A 22,203-nucleotide genomic window follows, 5' to 3' on the forward strand; every position below is an offset into this window, starting at 1 on the left:
CTCAGGGTGAAAGAAGTACGTTTGAAAGAAGTACGTTAGTAAAATAAATTGCTGTCCTGAAAATTAGTAGTACTATTTGGGATGGCTGTCACTCCAGGGCACAGAGCAGTGATGTGTATGTGGGTTTGCTCTGCATAGAATGACTGTCTGGAAGCTTAGCTGCATCTAGAAATAGTAAGAGATTGACAGACAGGATGAGACAGTGCATCAAAGAACAGGCAGAGGGTGTAGAATAGAAGTGAGAGCTGAACTGACACAGGGAAGTGGGTTGAGCCAGGATGGACTGGATAGTTCTGCAAAGTGTCCTGAATGCTGGAGACAGTGTACTGTACCCAGAATGGTGCTCATCTTGCTGTGGGGCCACTAATCATGAGCTCTTCTTCACGTGTTATCTAATAACTGGACATTGCTCCAGGTAAGGACCAGGCTCCACTAGCAGTGCTGTTGACTCCCTTACCTTCAGGAGTCTGCAAATGAAAATTTGCAGAAATCTCTTAACGTCCAAATTTGATTTGGAATACTGCTGTTTTTGAACTGAGTAAAAATTTTTTGAGATACCTTGGATCTGCCATTTGGCCATATGAAAGTTGATATTAAAACACAGCTTCTTCAGGAGGTGTTGGCACACACCTTTAATCCAATCTGTGCTCTCCAGTGGTAGAGGCAGGCAGATCTCTGTGAATTCAAAGCCAGCCTAGTACACAAAGCAAGTTCTAGGATAGCCAGAACTACACAGAGAAACGCTGTCTCGAAAAACAGACACATCTTCTTGCCTACTGGGTCTATACTAGGAAACTTCTATGCCCCAGATCCCATTGGCATGCTCTGTTTCATGTCACACACGATAATGAAAACAGCAAGGCTGTGTACGGCCCGGCAGCTGTGTTACCACATTCTTATAGAGTGTGGAAGGGCAGCCTTGTGATTGGCTGAATGTATGTAATGTGTGTTGTGAGTGTGGGATTGAAGACTCAGACTCATTTCCTGTGGCCAGTTCCTGACTTGAGGATCTCTTCTGCCTGCTGAGTGGATCAGGCAGCCTCTAGCAAGTGAAGGCTGATAGGGCCTGGCACATTTGCTTGGTAGCTTCCATTTTGCTTTGGGGAACTGCTGAGAGAGTTTGGGGCAGGGGCCTTCCTCCCTTTCCTGATGGGAAACCTCAGGGCACTGCTACTGAAGTTGCACTGTAAGCCACTTTGGCTTTAAAATGTCCTCCCACCTCTGTGTGGTACTGTGGTGTGCTCACAGGTAGGAAACTGGACTGTGTGGAGAGCCAAGCTGTGCGATGCTCCTAAGGACACCAGGCTTACCTCAATGCTGAACTTCTGAGAGAATTTTGGCAAAAAAGAAAGGGGGGGGGGTAGACTTTATCCTTTCCTTGTCAGAGTGATATCACCTGTGTTCTTAGGACTCCTGGCTTCTCACTTGATGTAGACACTTGCTATGGCTAGTGTCGGGGGAAGAAAGGCCTTTTGACCTTCTCTTCAGGGTCTCAGTGCTGGCATAGTGAAAATATATGGGTCTAAGGTAGGGAGAGCTGCCGTGCTTGTTGATATCATGGAGTAGGTGACCACAGCTCCATCTAATTGTGGGGCCTGGCTTTTTTACGTGAGCCATTCCTCATAAAATTGAGTGCATTTCTAAAACTGTACCAGTTCATTTCCTTTCTTTGCTTTTGAGGTGCTAAGGATGAAGGCCAGAGTTCTTTGAACGCTTGGCCTGCACTGTGCTACAGAAGCATATTCTTCAACCCTCCCTCCTGTTCTGATTGGAAAGAGAACAATTAATTAGTGGTGTCAGAGCCTTACACATTAGCCACATGATGGCTCATGCCCACAATGCCAGTGTTAGGGAGGCAGAGAGAGGAGGATTATAGATATGCACTTAGATGATACATCTCACAGACCAGGAAGAGAAGACATAGCAGAAGCTCTACAATCCTAGATCCATGTCCAGGATAATGGGATTGAGCTTCTCCCTCAGTTTTCCTGAAAGCAGCACCCGTGACCCCAGGGTCAGCACCATGTCCCTCTCATTCTTCCGAGCAGTCAGGCGCTCTTGGTCTTAGGCCTGAGGTACGGACAGCCATGTGGACTTTTTAGAAGACGTTTCTTTGGGCTGGGGAGATGGCCTACTGTGTAAGCACGAAGACTTGAGTTTGGATCTCTAGCATTCATGTAAAATGTGGGTGTGGTGGTCTGCACCCGAAACTTAGTGCCTGGGGCTCAGAGACCAGTCAGTCTAGCCAGTGAGTGAGCTTTAGATTTAGTAAGAGAACTGTCACAAAACAACGTTGAGCAGCGCTGTACACACCTTTAATCCCAACACTAGGGAGGCAAAGGCAGATGAATCCCCTAGTTTTGGGCCAGCTTGGTCTACATAGTAAGTACATACACTATACCCATATACCCAAAAATTTTTTTAAAGATTTTTGTTACTTTGGTCACTGTGTTTTAAGCTTTGGGACCGGTGGCTAAAAGAGTTTTTTATTACCTGGAAAACTGACTAGCAGGAAAATAAATGTTGGTGACAGTTAAGTGCCCTCTCTGCTTCGTGTGACAGGGTCTTGTTGTGTAGCTCAGGCTGGCTTCTAACTCGTGACAATCCTGCCCCAGCCTCCCAAGTGTTGAGATTATAAGTGCGGCAGTTACACCGTCTTACCACATTTACTTTGGTAGTTACATGGAGCAGAAAGGCCAAGTGGCTCTGTAGCTAGAAAGTGACTACTGGTAGTTGGGTGGGTCTGCAGAAGTCCCACATGGGAAAACTGACTGAGTTGGGAGGGTATTGTGAGGGTCAAGGGGTCAGCCCCATTCCCAGGTGAAGTGGAGAGGAGGGAGGTAGTATTGCTGTCATAAGGCATCTCAGGGTTGAGTCACCTAGACTTGGGTGTCTGTAGTCATGGATGTTCCTTCCGTCTCATGACAGATGATTGGTGAAAGATGTGCTGGCCTTGTCGTAGCTGTGTTTGGTTATACAATTACAAACTTCCCAGTAGGGAAGGCTCAGGAAGCAGAGGGAAGCCAGTGATAGCCACCTTTTCAGGTCCTGCTACCTATGATTGATTGTCCTTGAGGTTCTCTAACTGGTTCCTAATTCATGCCCTACAACCTCTACACTGTTCCTGCTGCTGCCAGTGGCCTGTGCTCTAAGGACAGCAAAGGCTGTTTCCAGAGCTAGGAGGAAGTTCAGGGCATCACAGGATGCTGCAGACTCCAGGTAGCTCCTGAGGGCTGCAGTGTGCTTGCTTAGCTGCCTGTTTTGCATGGTCTATTACTACTGCATAACAGAGGTCCTAGCAAAGTGCCCAGTTGGAGAAGACTTAGTCCAGGCCACATACACAGGAAGGGCACTACCTGGTGTCCTCCGAGTTTCCACTTTTATTTGGGGTTGGACTACAAAGAGGGACAGTGCTGCTTCCTGTGGTTTCTTCACCTGTTTTGTTAAGTGATGCCACCTGTCTGTAGACGTAAGTCACAGAACAATCCCACACCAGTTTGGAATTATGATTAATAAAAGTGTTATCTTTTTTTTTTTTAAGGGGAAAACTTTCAGATCACTGTCCTGGACAGCAGCCCTCTGCGTGACCAGGAACAGAGTCTAGTAGCCGGAAGCAGAGCCGGGAGCGAGGGGGGGGGCAGCGAGGGAGAGCTACCACTGTTTTTTAAAGCAAAAGAGGTCACGCCCAAGTGGACTGATATCTTTAAGGCTTTTGGCTGAAGGAGCTTCCACAGCACCTGTCTTTGAGGAGAATTTGTCTGGAGGAAGCAGAAAGTGGTGTTGTTATGGACATATTCCCCCCCCCCCCGTCACTAGTTGGTGGCCCAAGATTTCAGCCCCCTCCCTGTAGCTAGGACTGGTATTCATCCTGCAGACCCTCACACCCTCAGCTCCACATGAGCACACTTGCTATCTCTTTTTTAGTTTATGAGTAGCCCCATTCCTCAGATGGGAAGTGCTATTTTGACTGCCTGAGACACCAAATAGTGCTGCTGCCCTGGATATATGCTGCTAGCCAGTGATGAAAGACAGCCATTGATTGTGGAAGCCAAGGATAACTGAAGAAACCAAGCCTGAAGCTGTCTGTGACATTGTGACTGGAGGGAAAGCCCTGATCTGGGTAGTCATTGCAGAGCCAGGATTTGGAAGTTTGATTTTTGGTTTTACAGAGCTAGATATCACACAAAATAGTTTTCTTTAAAAATAAAAGATTCTGAAATCTCTGGCTGTCACACATGCAAACATGGAGAAATTAATTTGTAAGAAAGAACCTGTGTGTGGGGATAGAACCCACGTTCCTTTTTGTTTTTGTGTGTGTGCATGTATGTGTTTTCCAAGACAGGGTCTCACTATGTAGTTGAGGATGTCTTGGAATTCACTGTGTAGAATAGACTGACCTTGGGTTCACAGAGATCCACCTGTCTCTTCCTCCCAAGTGCTGGGATTAAAAGTGTGTGCTGCTACATCTGATTTTTTGAACCATTCTTACATGCTTAAGGACTCAGCACTAGGTATCCATCTGTCAGCCTTCACGTACTCTCTTTCTGGACAGTGTAAAAAGGGTGTGACACCTAGCTTTTACCCTCACACCGTATGAACTTAGGTATGAGAACTACTGGGTGCCCGTCAAGCTGGTGGTCATTGTTTCAGAAGAGGTGGGATTCTGTGGGGGTCATGCCGCACCCTGTAGTAAACATGAGCTAGTGTGCTGTGGATGGTGCCAGTGGCTGGCTCAAGGGAAGTAGGTAAGTACCTGTTGTGCTTTGGAAGCCTGTCAAAGATGCCTACTTAACTGGTTGTTCTGAATATGTTTCCCTCATAGGCATGAGCTGCTGGAAGAGGCCCGCAGGCAGGGTTTGCCTTTCGCACAGTGGGATGGGCCCACGGTGGTGGTATGGCTGGAGGTATGTTCTCTTCACATGCTGCTTTATGGGAACTCACTAAGGTATCTCACTTGCCTAATGTTCTGACTTTCTTGTTCCTGTGTCTAGCTCTGGGTTGGGATGCCTGCCTGGTATGTGGCTGCTTGCCGAGCAAACGTCAAGAGTGGTGCCATCATGTCAGCCCTGTCAGACACCGAGATCCAGCGGGAGATAGGCATCAGCAACCCTCTGCACAGGCTGAAGCTGCGGCTGGCCATCCAGGAGATTATGTCACTAACCAGCCCTTCTGCCCCACCCACATCCAGGACGGTAAGTTCACATGTTCTTATGCTCTGGGAGGAAGGACTATCTCCTGCAAGGCTATGGACCAGTCAACCTGCTTTCTTGGGTCTTTGCAGTTCTCATTTAAAATGCAGCTGCATATACCATAAAAACTATTGCGTATGTGAATTGGATAACCCAAGAACAGCAAGAATTTTGGGCTAGGGCATAGCTCTGTGTAGAGTACTTGCCTAGCATGTGAAAGGTCCTGGGTTCATCCTCAGCACTGGACAAAGGCTTTCATGAAAGCTTGTCTGAAGCTGAGCTTGAGGCCCACTGTGATCTCAGCTATGGGAGTCTGAAGATCAGAGCTTTGAATCCAGCAGGGGCAACAGCATATCAAGTTAAAAATGAAAGTTTGTCTAGAGAAACTTCAAAAAGCAAGAGATTTAAAGGTGGAAATTCATTCTTATAAACCTCCCTTGCATTTATTGTGCCCATCATCCTGAGGGCTTCTGAGCAGGAGCTAAGGAAGTTCTCACTCTATACTTGCACTTCCTGCCTTTTGACTTTCATGTCTGATGACCCCTGACCACACAGAACTGGCGTTTGCATTCCCACACAAATGTGCCACTTGCTGAGCAGCTCACATAGTCTAATGCCTGTGACTTCTTCACAGTGCAACTGTAGGGGTCAAGGGTCTCTGACTCCCCAGGGCAGTTGCTGGCCTTGGCCTCTGCATCATCTGTCCGAGAGGTGGGACTGTACCCTCTTCATCTGCAGCTGCCTCTAAGTAGGGTGTGGACAGGAAGGGCAGCTCCTTCCCTGCTTTTTGATGTGGCACAGGTGTGCTGGAAAGTAGAACAAAAGAAAACAGATTGTTGCTGAATTAGAATCCAGTCCCTTTCCTCCTCCTCATGAACTCTGCCCTGGCATGGTTTGGAGGCAGTGTGTGAGCTGCTTGCATTTTCTGGGGAGTGCTAGCTCTGCAGAGCACCTATTGAATGCTGATGATGGCACTAGTGAAGAAGAGCTGCTGCCACCCAGCATCCTGGTCACTAGAGAATTCATTCTTTCTTCTCAATGGACAGTATTTTCCCTGCAAAAACCAAAAGGCAAAGCAGATATGTCCATACTCCCGACTTAGCTTGGGTGGCTCTGGAGAAACTCCTAGAGTACCTGTGAGACACTTTCTGCGATAGCCTAAGGCCTGACCCTGGGCTCAAAGTTACTTTAAAGTGTTGAGGTTTTTCTGCTCTCTGTGGAATGAGCACTGGATTTCTGTCTTCAGTTATAGCTTAGAGCTCTTCCCCCAGAATGGCTTTTGTTGCCACAGTCCCTTCTGTTCCCTGGTATTTCATGTCAGAAAGACATGTTCACTGTGGCCCCTCCAAAGTCTTCAACTGTGCTCTTATAGGGAGCCCCCACCACTTAAGCTAGCTTGAAAGTATTCCCGCCACACTGTCAGGCATAGGCAGAGATTCCTCTCTGGAGCTTACATCAAAGCAGACTTTGGTCCCTTATCTGGCTCTGACAGGGATCTAGTGGGGACACAGTGTGGTTAATTTTGGCCTTTCTGGCCTGGTCACCTGGTGTACCTGCCAGCTGGAAGAGGGACCTCCTGCTGCTGTTGAAATGAGGCTGCTTGTGAGAAGTGCTCCCTTTGGACATGCTAGAGATCACACCTGTGGCCTTGTGGGAGGTGCTCCCTTTGGACATGCTAGAGATCACACCCAAGGCCTTGTGGGAAGTGCTCCCTTTGGACATGCTAGAGGTCACACCCAAGGCCTTGCACTTGCTAGGCAGCTCTGCCACTTGGCCCCACCTCCAGTCCAACTGTAAGATAGTGAGTGTGGAGGTCTGAGAAAACAAATATTTCTACAAGTCTAAAATGAGCTTTCTTTATTTATATACCTCAGGGGTAGGCACAGCAACCCAGCTCTGGAAGCTGTGAGCACCTCTCTGTTGACAGCTGCTGGCCAGAGGGTTGGGTTATTGTAGCTTTTTGTTTTTGTCATCTTCTGTAAAGAGTGGCCTTTGCCTCAGGCTCCTGTGCCTGAAGTTTATGTGTATGCCCTCTCCTCCTGTCATGCTTCCCTGGCCCGGGATGTGGCTGGTACACGGGGTACCTTAGACCACGGGAAATGTCTGGTTGACACATGAAGAAATGGAAACACTCACAGCCACGCCGCAAACGGTTAGTCACTACAGCCTGCGTTTGCAGGGCACGTGGTGTGTTAGACCAGCTTGGGCTTTGGACTTTCCATTGGGAATGGATATGTCCCCTTACGTCATCTGCTAAGTGTGCAAACTAAAGTTTGGTTTTATTTTAGTTGTTTTTTTCCCCAGGATCTTAAGGCTGCAGATATGCTTATTTAAATAGAGTTGATTCACCCTGGGGAAAGAGCTCAGTTTAGTATCCCCTCTGACAGTGAAACTTTTCCCTCTTACTGATATGCTAGCATGGAAAGGGTGTGTTTCTTGCATGAAAACCCCAAGCTGCTGGTGCTGCATAGACTGCATGCTGCTTTGACCCAGCATGCTCACGCATCCAACTGTCCCTGTTTGCTTGCTTACCTTATCATAGTTTACAAACACTAACAGTTTGTTCTTTTGCATTCCTAACCATGTAACATCAGGAAGACGAGGAGGGAAGCTGGGCTCAGGTTGGCGTCTTTCTCTACCTCCCTTCACTGTGTGGCAACAGAGAAAGTGTCTGGGCTGGGAACATGTGTGACTTGTCTTTCTGAATGTTCCTAGCAATCCCAGTCTGTTCTGTATGGTTAATGATTTGGAAGCCTTAGACAAGCCCAGAGCAGGCTTGCCAGCGCCTCATGGACAACTTTGAACATTCTCACAGGAGCCTTGGCAGCAGTTCTGCATGAGACAGGTTTCTGTTAATATGGGCTCCCTCACACAGGGGTCCCCACCTTATAAGAGTGTGCACATAGCTCCCTGCTGGAGTCAGTTTAGTTTCAAGATCTGCTGGTAGAAAAATTGTGAAATAATTTGCAAACCTGAAAGGCATGATGTCTTTTCCTATGTCTCTGTGTTGATGTTCTACTGACTGCTGCCTTAAGGCTGTGTGCATTTGAAGGTCTCATTAGGGAAATTCTCAGAAGTGAGGCTGTTTCTTGTCTCATGGATGTTTTCATTTTTTTGCTGAAGTTTTTGTTACAGTTATTTATTTGTGTTTGTCTATGTGTCTGTGTGCATGTGCCATAGCGAGGTCAGAGAGCAACTAGGGAAAGTCAGTTTTCTCATTCCCCAATGTGTGTTCTGTTTTTAAGCTTAGTGGCCTTTACCCACTGAGCTGCCTTCTTGTGTACATGTTCTCAGTCTCCTGGTTCTTCAGCACTCAAGGAGCTCTTCCTGAGTGCTTTGCCGTCTCCACTTGGGTGGATAACAGTTGTGCCTTCTTTGGTTCCTAGCAGCATTCATTGCTGAGACTGAACTGTGTACTTGGACACATTTTTCCCAAACACAAGGCAGTGGCCTCCCTCAATATCAAAGTGTTGCCAGTGATTCAGGGGAAAGAACATGGACTCTGGTCTGGTCTTACTGTGGGCTCTGCCTTACCTCAGCAATCAACTCAATTCATTATTCAGTCTGGCTATCTGCTCCTTACAGGATGGACAGTCAGTGTGATCAGCAGGGTGGTTTCCAATGTTTGCAGTGCACCTCACACCTCCAGGCAGAGTGATTTCAGTTCTTTGTGTGCATAGCTGCCTGTGCATAACAGCATGCTTTGCAGTGTAGTGTGAAAAGAGGGGGCACATGTCACTCCTTCACAGTCCTCTTCCCAGCTGAACTGTCAGGGCAGAGGTGACAGCCTGCACCCCCAACCCCCAGGATAGTCAGCCTTGGACACTGCAGAGCCACCAGCAAGCAGTGTGGCCATGACCCTGCTTCTTTGTAGCCCAAGTTTCTCTGAGCTTGAGTCTAGGTTGTGTCACCACTGTACAGGGTTCTCCCCTCTCCAAGACCATCTGGTTCTGTGTGTTCTCCTTCTGGGTTGTATCAGCAACCTTGGAGTAGAGAGGGCTCCCTGAACTGAGCCTTCACTGCAGCTACCACCACAAAGGAGTGATTGGTGTGCATGGGAAGAACTCAGAGATAGGACGATGCTGTCTCATTTGACCTTTTCTTTAAAGGTTTTTCCTCATTCTGCCTGTCAAAGGAGGCAGAGCCATCAGGGTCCCTGTACTAATGCACAATGGGATCTTGTGATGGCCCAGAGTACTTAAGGACAGTCGTAGACTTCTTCTAGTAGAGCTGCAGTGTTCGTGTTGGATCTGACTCATTCTATTGTGGCTGGAGCAGGTGACCAGGCAGAGGGAGGCCGCCTTCATTTCCCAGCATCCAGTCACCTACTCTCTATGCCTGCAGTACGTTCATTCCATGGCACAGACTTGCTTAGCCAGCTTTGCATTTTTATGGGGTTTAATGGCGTTAGAAATGATGTTTTAACCAGGATTTCCAGATGGTTGTTAGTCTGTAGGAACGGGTCCCTGTTCTTACTGCCCAGCATAATCTGTGTCTTAGCACTGGGACTGTTGCGACTTCCTGTCTCAGTTGGTCCTGTCCTCTGTGAATGAAAGAACCAACTGTATTCCTTCACTGCTCACACGCTTTGTGTGTCTCCTTGCCTTGTGCTGGTGACCCAATGCTGTAGTTCGTATGGATGAAGACATCTGCACTTCTTTGTGGACAAGCATTCAGTTCTTCCCTTCTTGGGTGCTCTGCTTTGGGGAGGCAAATTAACTCCATTCCCAGAGTGTTGAATGCCCCACAGTGAAACAGGAAGCCTTTCACATGTTTCTGTGTCCTCTTTAGTAGTAGGCTTTTCCAATTTCTTGGTAAGACAAAATTTCTCCATTCTTTTCCCAAAATATTGATCCAGCTTATGTTCTGTGACAGTAAGCTTCTTCATGTCCAGTCTTATTTTAGTATGTTGTGGATGGCTTGCTGACATTATAGACTCTTGAAGGTATGTTATTTTGCAAATATTTGGAGGGTATTTAGATGTTTTAGCCACTATTAGTTATCCCTTTGAGATAAAATCTTGCTGTGTTGCCAAGGCTGCCCTCTAACTGTCAACTTCAAGCAGTCTTCATCCCATATTGGCCTGGTGAGTAGGTAAAACTATGGGCGTGTGCTCCCATATTTGGCTAATTGCTGGTTTCCCTCTCTCTCCCCGTCCTTTCCACTTAACCTTACAACTGGGTCTTGCCCTGTAGCCCAGACTGACCTCCAACTTGTGATTGTCCTCCTGCCTCGTAAGTACTGGAATTACAGATTCTAATTCATTTTCTTCTGAGGCAGAAAATACTGTACGATTTAACTTTGAAGCATATTGAGCTGGGATGTTGATCCGTGGTGGAGCTGTGCTTAATGTACATGAGACCTGGTTCAGTCTCAGCACCACACCAAGCCAGACACATTCTGAATGAGGCCTGTGCATCTGTTGCCCACTATTTTGGAGGCTGAACAGGCGCATCACTTCAGCCTGGAAAGTTGACTTGTATTTCAGAATGATGGCTTCCCAGGACCACATGGTCTGGTGGGATAGAGTGTGAGGGCTGCATCTTATCCTAGGTAGTACCCTCTCACGGAAAAGAAGGGAAGTATTCTAGTGTCAGGTGGAAGATTCTGGAAAACATAAGTAGGTCAAGTTGATACTGCTGCTTCAGTCTGCATTGTGCTGGGTCTTTTCAAGGGAAAGCTGCTTTCCTATAGTTTTTAGCACACCCCACCTTTCTGTTTTTGTTTGGAAGGAGTGTTTAAGTCTTACTTATAATTTTATATTTGTTCTTTTCTTCATTTAATCCTGTTAGTTTGTCTCTTTAAAAACATTTTTTTTCTGATTAACTTTTGCTGATTTTTTAAAAATAAACATTTATTTAGGGAAAAGTGTAAAAACCAAAGTCAGAACAGCCAGAGAGAATTTTAATGAGTCAAGTTGAACCCATTCTTCAAACTTGTTCATGAGTCGTGGTCATTCTCAGTTGCTGTGTTAACAACTGTTTCGGAAGGGGCTCTACAGTTGACTGTGGTTTCTTTGTGGCTTGTTAACAGATAGGTTATCTCAGTAGTGAGTTCTTTTTGTATGCAGTCTCACTAGAGCATAAACAGTAGGGATGGGAGATTGATCACCTAGGCGTTACCAAGACTAGTATTGTCGTTAGTTTAGTCTTCGTAGATTCAAAATCCATAACTAACATCACCAACTTGCTAAAAGCAGACGCTAGCATATGGGGACATGAACCACGAGTGGATTGGCAACGAGTGGCTACCCAGTTTAGGCCTGCCACAGTACCGCAGCTACTTCATGGAGTGCCTTGTAGATGCCCGGATGCTGGACCACCTGACCAAGAAAGACCTGCGAGGGCAGCTGAAGATGGTCGACAGCTTCCACAGGCGAGTGGGCGCTTGCTACACCTTCTCTCTGTCCTTAGGCCTGCCCTTTCGTCAGCTCCACATAACCTTTTTGTGTCTCTATAAACAGAAACAGTTTCCAGTGTGGAATTATGTGCCTGAGGAGGTTGAATTATGACAGAAAAGAACTGGAAAGAAAAAGAGAAGAGAGTCAGAATGAGACAAGAGGTGAGCTTTTGCCTGGGCAATGGTCTGGCTTCTGCAGGCAGTGCTCCAGCTTCAGTGGGGTGGAGCATCTGCCAGGCAGCACCAAGAGGATTCCTGGGAGGCTTTAGGGGAGGCACTGGCCTAACGTGAGAAGTGAGAAAAAGGAATAATTGAGAGCTTACCAGTACACAATCTGCAGTCCTGGTATTTTTCCCGTGACATTAGAGTTATCCTTTGGTCATGTGTGTCCTGTGTTGACACTTATAAATGCAGAATAGAGCTGAGTCTGCTGCATAGTCACTGGAATAAGTGTGAAATGCAGGGCTGTGGGGTATTCAAGGGTCTTGACTCCATAGGAAAGGCAGGAGGCCCTAAGACTGCCCTCAGTCAACCGTTGAGGACAGCAACACTGGTGAGGGAGGGAGTGCATCCAGGAACAGTCCTACAAAAATAGAGACTGTAGGGTGGCTGCTCTCCTCTAGGGCCTTCTTTCCTGCTGCAGCCCCAGTGATCCAGAGGAGAAAGTCTCAGAAGTCAGGAGGTTATTGGTGGTCCTAACGTTGGTATTGAGCTGAGTGAGCACTAGATACTATTCTAGTCTCTGTCTCTACTCTCTTTGCTGCTTACTACAGCCCCAGAAACACTGTTTATAATAAGAAAAAATATGCAAAACAAAACAAAAAAACAAAACTAGAGGTGTATAGCCTTTCCCTAGTGTCTCACATGTTAGAGGGCCTGTACTTGAACTATGGCATGTTTAAAATAAGAGAAAAACAGGAGCAAACTGTCTGAGATGGCACATTTGAAGGGTAGTTTGCTCAGTCGACTTACTGTGAATCCTGGGTATGACTTTTTTTTTCTGCACTGTTTTCAGAACTTGGTTGTCTGAACTTGACAGGAACTGTTTTTGTAAATGATTGGGCATATTTTTAGACTGTCTGTTTTTAGGTCTCCATTATTGCTAGTGGAGTACTGTACTTGTCACGAGGTGTGACCTCCAGTGCTTCTGTGCTGGGTAATGTCTTTCAGTTTCTCTGTGATGAGTATGAGGCTTGGTGATTTATGTTTGTGACCCCCCAACATTAAGGAAGCTAAGGCATAAGGACCAAGTTAGTTCAAAGCCAACTGAGACTTCATGGTGAGACCCTGTCTTAAGAAATTTTGGGAAAAACATTGAAGATATTTGTGTCATTTATGCTGGCTAGTTCTGTCATCTTGACACAATCTAGAGGCATTGGAGAGAAGGGAGCCTCAATTGAGAAAATGTTTCCATAAGATCCAGCTGTTGGCAAACCTGAAGGGCATTTTCTTAATTAGGGAAAAATCTGCTTTGGTACTTGGGTTTGTAGACTGTCATCCCATTCTGTTCCTGGAAGTGCAGTGAGATCTGTCTGTCCTTTTCCTGGCTTCCCTGGAGCAGTTCCTCCGGTGGGTCTTAGAGTGGTGTGGATAGGATTCCTGTGTGAGAGCTGTGGTGTTGGTGATGCTGGCACCTGACTTGGGTCTGTTTCAGAAGCACAAGGCCAGGATTTGTAGCAGGAACCTTTCTCCTGTGCTGCAGGGTGTTGTGAGCAGAGTATTCTGAGGCTATCATACACTTGCTTTATTCTCTTGCAGATGTGCTTGTTTGGAGCAATGACCGGGTGATTCGCTGGATCCTGTCGATTGGCCTTAAAGAGTATGCCAACAATCTGATCGAGAGTGGTGTTCACGGAGCACTTCTAGCCCTGGACGAGACTTTCGATTTCGGTGCCCTGGCACTGTTGTTACAGATTCCAACGCAGAATACACAGGTGACCCTAGAGCTGTCAGGCTTGTACCCTGCCACAGTGTTCCAGAAGCCGTGCTTGTACATGCTCACTTGTCTCCTTGAGTTCAGGGAAAGCCTAACATTGGATGGATAGTGAAAGGATTTTTATCGCTTGTTAGTGAGGGAATATCCAGAGTCAACAGAGGCTTAGCTTAGCCTTATACTCTCATCTGCGTGGTTTCTGTTTCAAGCCTGAGGGACTTTAGAGTAAAATGAGGACAGCCTCCATTCCAGTGAGTATTCATAAGAGTGAGGCTCATACACACATACTTACTTTTTTTTATTATTTTTATTTTTAAGCGTGCCACATGAAAGCTTTATTAATTTTACTTCTGTGGTAGTTGTTTTATGTAATTCTCTTTGCTTCATGACCAAATTTGAAAATGTGGAATTTCTATTCCTCCACACAACACTAACTTTGGCGCCTACTCCTAACCATCAGCATAGCACTTACTGTTAGCAGAGGCTGCCCGTTTGTTTTCTGACCACCCAGACCCGAAATAATCACACAGAAGACATAATAATTGTAAAACTGTGTGGCCAGTAGCTTAAGCGTATTTCTAGCTAACTCTTACATCTTAAATTAACCCATTTCTATTATTTTATATTTTATCGGTACTGGCACCCAGGCATCTTTCTCCTCCGGCAGCTACATGACATCTCTTTGATTCCACCTACTCTCTTCTCCTCTGTCTGCTTGGAATTCCCACCTTACCCTCCCTACCTTACCAATGGTATTTACAACATACAGAGGGGAATCCCACATTGCCCCCCCCTTTTTCTGCCTAACTAAAAAGGAAGGTTTTAACTTGAACATAGATTACATAAAACAAAACAGTTATCAGGTAAGAATTATAGTTATAATATTTAGTCCATTTACATTTGGCAAATTAAGAAAAATACTCAATCATCTGTCCTATCTTTGTAAGTTTAAAGTTTTATATTTAATCTATTTTTTATTATAACTAAGGAAAAGTATAACTATTTTTAACTCTTCAAAGATCCCAGATGGATATAATATTACATAAGATAACAGGAAGAGCATTGTAAGCAACTTTAAAAACTCTAGAATTGACAGAGACATTTCACCGCCTGGACAATCACCTAAAGTTTTTTTGTAACATTGGGGCATTCATCTTCAGCCTACAGGCCCATAGTATCTGGCAGATTTTTCCATAAAGTAGGAAATTTGAAAGGCTGTTTTGCCTCTTGTCAGTTACTTTTGTGTCTGTCCTATAGAATATCTGGCAGATCCTTTTCATGAAGCAAGAACCCTGAAGGACAGTCTCACCTTTTTTAGGCAACTTTAGCAGTCTTTTTTTTTTTTTTTTTGTGAGTCCTGCATGTCCAGTTCATACAGCATAACATCAAGCAGTCCCGGCCAGAGCAGTTTTTTGCCCAAATGACTAGCAAACTCCGTAAGGAGCCTCTTTGATGTCTATCCTCCTCTTGAAATAGATTGGTGCTGTCAAGAGCAAATGTGCCTTATTGTCCTGAAAAATCCTAAGTTTTTGAAACATTTTAAATGACATATTCTGAAAGATTTGAAGAATACTTAATTGAAATATGTCTCTATATATCTAGAAAACTTGACATGACTACAAACTTGAGTATTATCGATGATTATCTATTAACCTAAAACTTTTTAATTATACATTGCATTTTTAAGTGAGCTGCACAAACAATACCTTAATCAAGAGCAGAAATAAATATATAAAACAAATTGATCTTAAATTTGTATCAGTAAACCAAGATCCATACCAATGCAAAATATTTATCCAGATAGAGGAGGAGAGAGTAGGCAAAGTAAAAGAGATGCCACGTAGCTGCCACGCCCATGCACTGGTACCTAAACCACGAGCCTTGTGATAAAATGTAAAATAATAAAAATGGGTTAATTTAAGATGTAAGAGCTAACTAGATATACACTTAAGCTATTGGCCAAGCAATATTGCAATTAATATGTTTTCTGTGTAATTATTTTGGGTCTGGGTGGCCAGGAACGAATGAGCAGCCTCTGCCTACAATTTACAATGACTTCCCTTCAAGTCTACCCACAGATTAGATGCAATTGTTTGTCAGGGTGTCCCTGCCAATAGAATATGCCAGAGTCCTTCCTAGTAATTGATGAAGACTTTGTTGGCTCTTTCACTGTTTCAGGCTCGAGCTGTCTTGGAAAGAGAGTTCAACAACCTTTTGGTCACAGGGACTGATCGGAGGTTTGATGAGGTGAGTACTCAACCTGATGTTCTCTACTTTGCTGGACATCTACCACAAAACCCCAACCCACGTGTGCACGGAGTGGGCCCCATTTCATCATATTTAGAACCATGTGGAAAAGCTACTTAAGGAGTGTGGACCGTATTGGGGGGGAATACACACATGCACACACACGATGATATTGAGAGAGCTAAGTGCATTAACACTGTCTACCATTGGGCATGCCCAACCCAGAAAAGAATGGATTTTTTTTTGTTTTGTCTTGTTTTTGTTTTTGTTTTGTTTTGTTTTTTTAGTTTTTCAAGACAGGGTTTCTCTATGTAACCCTTGCTATCCTCAAACTCGTGGAGATCTTGCCTACCTCTGCCTCCAGAGTGTTAGATTTAAAGGCTTTCACCACCACCACCACCCAGCGAGAATAGTTTTAATTAAACTTTTTTTTTTAGGGTTTTGTTTGTTTTGAGAAAGGATCTTGCCATATAGCTCAAGGTGGCCTTAAACTTGGAGCATCGTGCCTTAGCTTTCCAAGAGCTGGGGTCGCAAGTATACCCAATATGCCTGGCTTGCTGTTGGTTTTTGATGTCTCACAAATGGTTGTCAAGTCATAAAACTGGATGAAGCCTCAAAACAGTGTCTATCTTGTGTTCTGGGAAGAACTGGTCATTCTGCCTCAGCCCAGATCCTCTGTGCTTTGGGGAAAGATGTGTCTCAGAAATGTGTTTGTTCAAAGCTGTTATTTTTTTCCTCTTGAAACCCATGACATCACATGTAAGGATTGTCATTGAACCTTGAAAAAAAAAAAACAAACTCTAGTTTGATAAAGAGAACAGAAGCTATCTTGAAGAGGCCTTGTTGGCCATGTCCTAGTCTGTGTGTCCCATTTGTGAGGTGGTTTTTATGTGACAAGTGTGGGGTGAGAAGAGCCACAGCCCAGGACTGGCCTCAGTTCTCCAGCTGTGGCAGAGGAGCGTCTCCACAGTCCTTTTCTGCTGCAGATCTGGACCTAGGCAGGCAGTTGTGCTGTCAACACGAAGGTTGGCTGCACACAAGCCAGAGCCCCGTGATCCAACAGAGTCTGAAGAGCACAGGCCTGGCTGGGTGCCACTTCTAATGTTAATTGGCATATGTCTCCATGGTTTGCCAGGACGATGACAAAAGCTTCAGGAGAGCACCTTCATGGAGGAAGAAGTTCCGACCGAAGGACATCCGTGGCCTGGCCTCAGGCTCTGCAGAGACATTGCCTGCCAACTTCCGGGTCACCTCCTCTATGTCATCTCCCTCTATGCAGCCAAAGAAGGTTCAAATGGACGGTATGTGGTAGGCCCTGCAACCACCACGTATGGGGAGTGTGAGCCCTGACTGCACCTGGGGCATTGGAGAGACACTGCATGCTCAGGTGTATTTGTTGTTCAGCTAACCCTAACATTGGTTCCTCAAGATTAACCAAAGTAACAGAAACTAAGACAAATCCTCTCTGATTGAATCTTAGGCTGTTTTCCATAAGACTTAGTACTATCTGTTTTGGGTCCGGGGTAGAGCCCTTACTGTGAGATCAGACTCGACAGGCAGCACAGGTGCGCTTGCTGTAGTCACAGTGCTGAAATCACTGAGACAGGCTCTGTCTTTAGGAGCCTAGCTTCGTGAATGCTGGAATCAGAAGCATAAGCCGCAACACCTGGCCAAGTAAATTGTAAATAATACAGTTTCCCTCCTTTTCTGCTATTTGTCAGTCACATATGTCCCTGTTTTGGACAGGGGAGACAGTCTGGAGCTTGGTGGGCCTACTGGTTGTCAGTCAGAAACGGTGGGCGACCCAAAGCTTCTGACAGGTGACAGAAGTCAGATGAGGTTTGACCTTGCTACTAGGAGGCACATGACCTTGACCAAGTGTGTTCTTGAGCATGCCTTCTGGCTGAGCTATGTGTTCCTGAGGAAGTTTTGATAATTGACAGCCGTGTTCTTGAAGCAATCAAACCTGAGCCCTCGCAGGTAGACAGCTCCTCCTTGCTGATGCAGGTTAGTTGCCGGTCTGCTGGGATTTTTGTTCTGATTGCACAAACCAGAGATGGGCATATGAGCTGGGCTGGCTGGAAAGTACATGATGTAGAAAGCTCTGGCTAGTTTGGCCGTGGTTCAGTATTGTGTTTCCAGGGGAGGGTCAAGTTTTTTCTGCTCACAGCAACTTCTTGAGAGCCAGTGTGAGCCTGGTTTGCCAGCCTAACTCAGACTAAATAGCTGTATACAGACTTTCCTTGTTCTAAACCATATCTCTTGGCCAAGCACTAATGCTCTAAGAATAGGAGCTTAGAGAGAAAGCAGCCTGGAAAGAGGTGTAGAAGTCTAGGGTGTGGGCGTGGCTTTTCCTACTCTCACTTGTGAGAGGGCATCTGCTGAGCACCAGCTGTGCTGAGGGCTTCTAAGGAGGAAAGGTGAGACATGGTGTCCACGGCAGGCATTCCTTCCACTTGAGCCACCTGCAGTGGCTCCGAGAGTGTGGCTGTGAGAATAGCCACCTCTCTGTGCACAGGCCCATCCTATCTCTTAAGCCATGCAGGCTTTTTATTAAATGGTAACCAGCAGTTTAATGGTTTCTGATGGAAACTGAGTCTGGCCATTGGTGTCCTAAGAGAAAGCGCTGTCCTGGCCATCCTGTTCTTTCATGGAGCGCTTTGCCTTACGAGTAGCCTCCGCCCCTCCCACAGTTAGGGTGAACCTCTGGGTTCTTGGAAGTACAGTGTTTGGGCAAAAGACCTGTAGTAGTACAATCTCAAGAGAAACATGGTAGTCTCTTTTGTAGTTGTCACTCATGTACATGGACACCTGAAGTTGTGTTTGTGTTACTTGCTCGTTGCTGTTTCTGAGTTAGCCATCAGTTCCTGGGCCCTCAGAGGGAGCCTCTGGGCTACCCTAGTATTCTTGACTGGCTCCGTCCCCAGAGCAGACTGTCTTCCTATCACTTGGAAAGTCTTGTCAGGTGTGAAATGTCTTTTTTGTCCCCTTGTGTAATGTTTAACACTAACTGCACGATGTGTTTGCACGCTTCCTCCCATGCCTGTGGAGACAGGTAGTGTGTCCGGAGCACAGAGGCTGGACTCTGCCACAGTCAGGACTTACTCCTGCTAGAGCCTCCTGCTGGTGAGTAGAGAGCTGCTCCCAGGTGTCCCCGTACAGTGGGGTACTTCATGTCTACCTGGCTTTGGCAGCTTTGGACTAGGAGAGCCAACTGCAGTTATTTGGGAACTGAAAGAACACAGCTCCTGGCGCTTGGCACCACACAGGTGCTATGGTGAACAGTAGCCACATAAAGTGAAACAGCTTTCTCTGTGTGTGTCTCTCTGTCTCTCTGTCTCTCTGTTTCTCTCTCTCTCTCTCTGTCTCTCTCTCTCTCTCTTTTTGTGTGTGTGTGTGTGTACACATGTGTGAGTGTAGGTACCAGCAGAGTCCAGAAGAGAGTATCAGATCCCCTAGAGCTGAGCTCTCTCCAACTCTGCAGACTTTAAGTTCTCTTGTCCTAGGTGTTGGCTGATGTCATGGAGGGGGCAAGAGTGAGAACAGTCCTCCACACTGGTGTGACTCTTTCAGCTGCTCAGATTAGCACCCATGTGTGGCATCTGCTGTTCTGTTTAGTCGACAGGTGGCTGATGATGTGAACTGTGGCTCTATCTAGAGAGCTGCTGTCAGCATACAGCTGCATTGCTGAGCTCAGCTATAGTGGTGGCAACCTGTGTCCAGGGCTCCAGAGCCTTTATTAGGGTGGGCGTTCCCTAGGTCCATGTCTCCCTCATCTCTCTTTGCTCCTGAGCCCTCTCTTTCCATGGTGCTATTCCGCTGGGATCTGGGAGTGCTTTTTTGGAAGGGGGAGGGCTTTTTTTTTTATTTTAAATCAGTATCATGAGGCACGTGCTTGGGGACTGGGCATAGGTCACAGGTGGCTGTGGGGCGGCCCTGTGTTGCCAGTGTGTGCTGAGAGGAAGTGTCTGTGCTTGCTTCTAGTTTACCCGCACTACTTCTACAGATGACGACACCATGACAGAGACAGTGCAGAGCTTGGTGGAGCCCCATCTGGCAGCACTTGCTGTATGGACCCAAGATATTTTATTACAGAGTTTTTAAACTTGTGGGAAAAAAAATCACAAATACCATAGAGAAAATATTTTAGCATTGACTGTTTCTTATATTTATGTAAACTTACACTTCCTCATTTATATAGTTATGTACTCTTTCATGTATATCCAGGCTATAAATATCCTTTGGAGTCAGTTCATGTTCTTATACCTAATTTTAGTCTTTTAAATGAATGTACTGTAATGCTTGTGTGTAAATCTGAGCAAGTATAGGGCTTTTGTAAATTATGCATTTACTGTAATTATTCCTGTTTAATTTTTTAATCATGAATCCGACAGAGGAAAGGATTTTGCTACGTTTATAAAGTCATCATGATACAAGCCATGTGCGTTCTCCTCTACCCAGTTCTGCAACAATCATTCTGAAACAAGCAGATTCTATTTTCAGACTTTTTTTCTGTCGTATTTTAATGACTGACCTTAATTGTACTTTTTCTACAAGAAATCTCAGCTTCCATTAGGCTTGGGACGAATGGTCAGGACTCTGTGAACAGCCCTTAACCCTGGCCACATCCCTGGCCCTGCTCTGGACATGGGTCGATTGTCTTCAGAGACTGAGCAGGGCCTTGAGCTAGGAGCAGCACTCTACAGGGGCAGGGTGGCTCATCACCTGTGGACTGAGCAACCTATAGAACCTTGCAGCTGCCTCCCTCCACTCGCTTCAAGGACCAATCACCATGGGCAGGTGCTCATTTCCTGACTGGGGCAGAGCAGGTGAAAGCAAGAAACCTCAGCGGAGCAGTCAGCCTGCAACTCCAATAAAGGCCTTATTCTTCTTGTGTAAACTGTCTTTTTACATTTATTTGTAAATGTCTTAAGAATGGACCTAGTTGTACACTCATAACTGTCTTGGCAAACCTCCTGACTGACTCTGGTGAGTTAAGCCACAGGGCTTAGGCAGACACGTGCGTATTTATTGTGTAGCTGATGTGGGAGAGGCTTTTATATTTGCTTTCTGCTTTTAATTCATCTGAACAATTGGTTGTTCTGTTTCTCTGTTAATCTCAATTATATAACAAAGTCTGTGCAGTTGACTTCTGAACTGTTTTTATCACAGTGTTATTTATTGCTTTTTTCAATAAAGTCCCCAGCATTTTCCACTGCCAGTTAAGAATGCGGTGAGCAAGCGTCGTCTGCCTTATGCTCTACTGAAGGTGGAGAGTGGGCAATGGCATAGGGCTGGAACAGTCTGGGGAACCCCAGGACAGAGATGGGGACTTAAGCCATCTAAGTCTGTAAGGGCCCTCCATCTAGGGCCCTGGCTGGTAGCCTCTGTGGGCTGTTCCTGCATTGTGTTCCTCCCCTCTGCTGCCTTCCAGACACGGCTCTTTCCTCCTGCCCCTCTGTGTTGTCAGCAGGGCTTTGTCCCTTCTGGCTGAGGAGACCTGACTGTGGTAGCTTTGCCCCAGGGCACAAGGGAAAGAACAGGCCTAGAGGCTTTAGGCAGTCACACACACACACACACACACACACACACACACACACACACACACACACACGGCAGCTCCACCAGACTCACTGTGTCCCTTCAAGACTGACCGCCTTCCTGGGACATGTCTGCACGAATACAGATTAGGATCCTCCTGCCCCTCCCAGCACAGCAGACTTGTGAGCATTGCCTCCTGTTTACAACCTACCTGCTGACCTGTGCCACAGGCTTACAGACCCTTACTTGCTTGAGGCGACTGTAGGGGCCAGTAGATGGTTTAGTGGATAAAATGCTTGTCTTGCAAACCCAAGGACCTGAGTTTAGGTTCCCAGATCCCACATAAAAAGCTGAACACGGTGGTGTGTTTGTGTAATCCCAGCTAGGAAGATGGAGACAGGTAAATGTCTCAGAGCTTTATGACTGCTTCAGAACTCCCAGGTACCATCTGGAGAGGTACCTCGGCACTTTCTGCTCTTCCAGAGACATGGGTTCAATATCCAGCACTCACATGATAGCTCACAATCCTCCAACTCTAGTTCAGGGGTTCTCATACCTGCTTCTGGCCTCCACCGGCACAGACGCACAAAGTAGTGTACAGACATGGGTGCAGGCTAAACATTTACACATTAAAAAGGTTCCTGGAGTCTTTGGTGGTTTTGTTGATGGTGATAGTTGAGAAATAGAATGAGCGATCGTCCCAGTTTCCTTTCCAAGAGTACTGCATTGCTCTGTGCCACCCATGGTGGGTATGGGGACTGCAAGCATCCCTGGTCTCATTCTGATGGTGTCACTCCCATGATCCCTCCCATTACTGAACCACCCACAGTGAAGCATACTTGTAATCCCAGAACTAGGGAAGCTGAGCAGAATTGCAGGTTCATGGCCAGCTTT

The 22,203-nt window shown here is 46.1% G+C and overlaps 1 protein-coding gene across 12 annotated transcripts in view; it reads left to right on the forward strand.

Moving 5' to 3' along the window:
- The window catches only part of Ppfia1 (PPFI scaffold protein A1), an 83,244-nt gene extending 62,255 nt beyond the window's left edge, over nt 1-20,989 (forward strand). For 3 of the 12 annotated variants that reach the window (XM_085693415.2, XM_085693417.2, XM_085693420.2), the window contains 11 exons: nt 4,823-4,904; nt 4,992-5,192; nt 7,279-7,341; nt 7,784-7,810; nt 11,386-11,564; nt 11,653-11,750; nt 13,347-13,522; nt 15,700-15,768; nt 16,904-17,069; nt 18,824-18,894; nt 19,753-20,989. In XM_085693415.2, coding sequence (XP_085549541.2) covers nt 4,823-4,904; nt 4,992-5,192; nt 7,279-7,341; nt 7,784-7,810; nt 11,386-11,564; nt 11,653-11,750; nt 13,347-13,522; nt 15,700-15,768; nt 16,904-17,069; nt 18,824-18,882 — 1,120 coding nt within the window. In that variant the 3' untranslated portion in view covers nt 18,883-18,894; nt 19,753-20,989. The remainder of the gene's footprint in view (nt 1-4,822; nt 4,905-4,991; nt 5,193-7,278; nt 7,342-7,783; nt 7,811-11,385; nt 11,565-11,652; nt 11,751-13,346; nt 13,523-15,699; nt 15,769-16,903; nt 17,070-18,823; nt 18,895-19,752) is intronic. The other 9 variants (XM_085693416.2, XM_085693421.2, XM_085693423.2 and 6 more) reach the window with 7 other exon arrangements.
- The last annotated feature ends 1,214 nt before the right edge of the window (nt 20,990-22,203 follow it).

The sequence above is a fragment of the Myodes glareolus genome, chromosome 7 (assembly GCF_982192425.1).
Source record: "Myodes glareolus chromosome 7, mMyoGla1.1, whole genome shotgun sequence".
NCBI lineage: Eukaryota > Metazoa > Chordata > Mammalia > Rodentia > Cricetidae > Myodes > Myodes glareolus.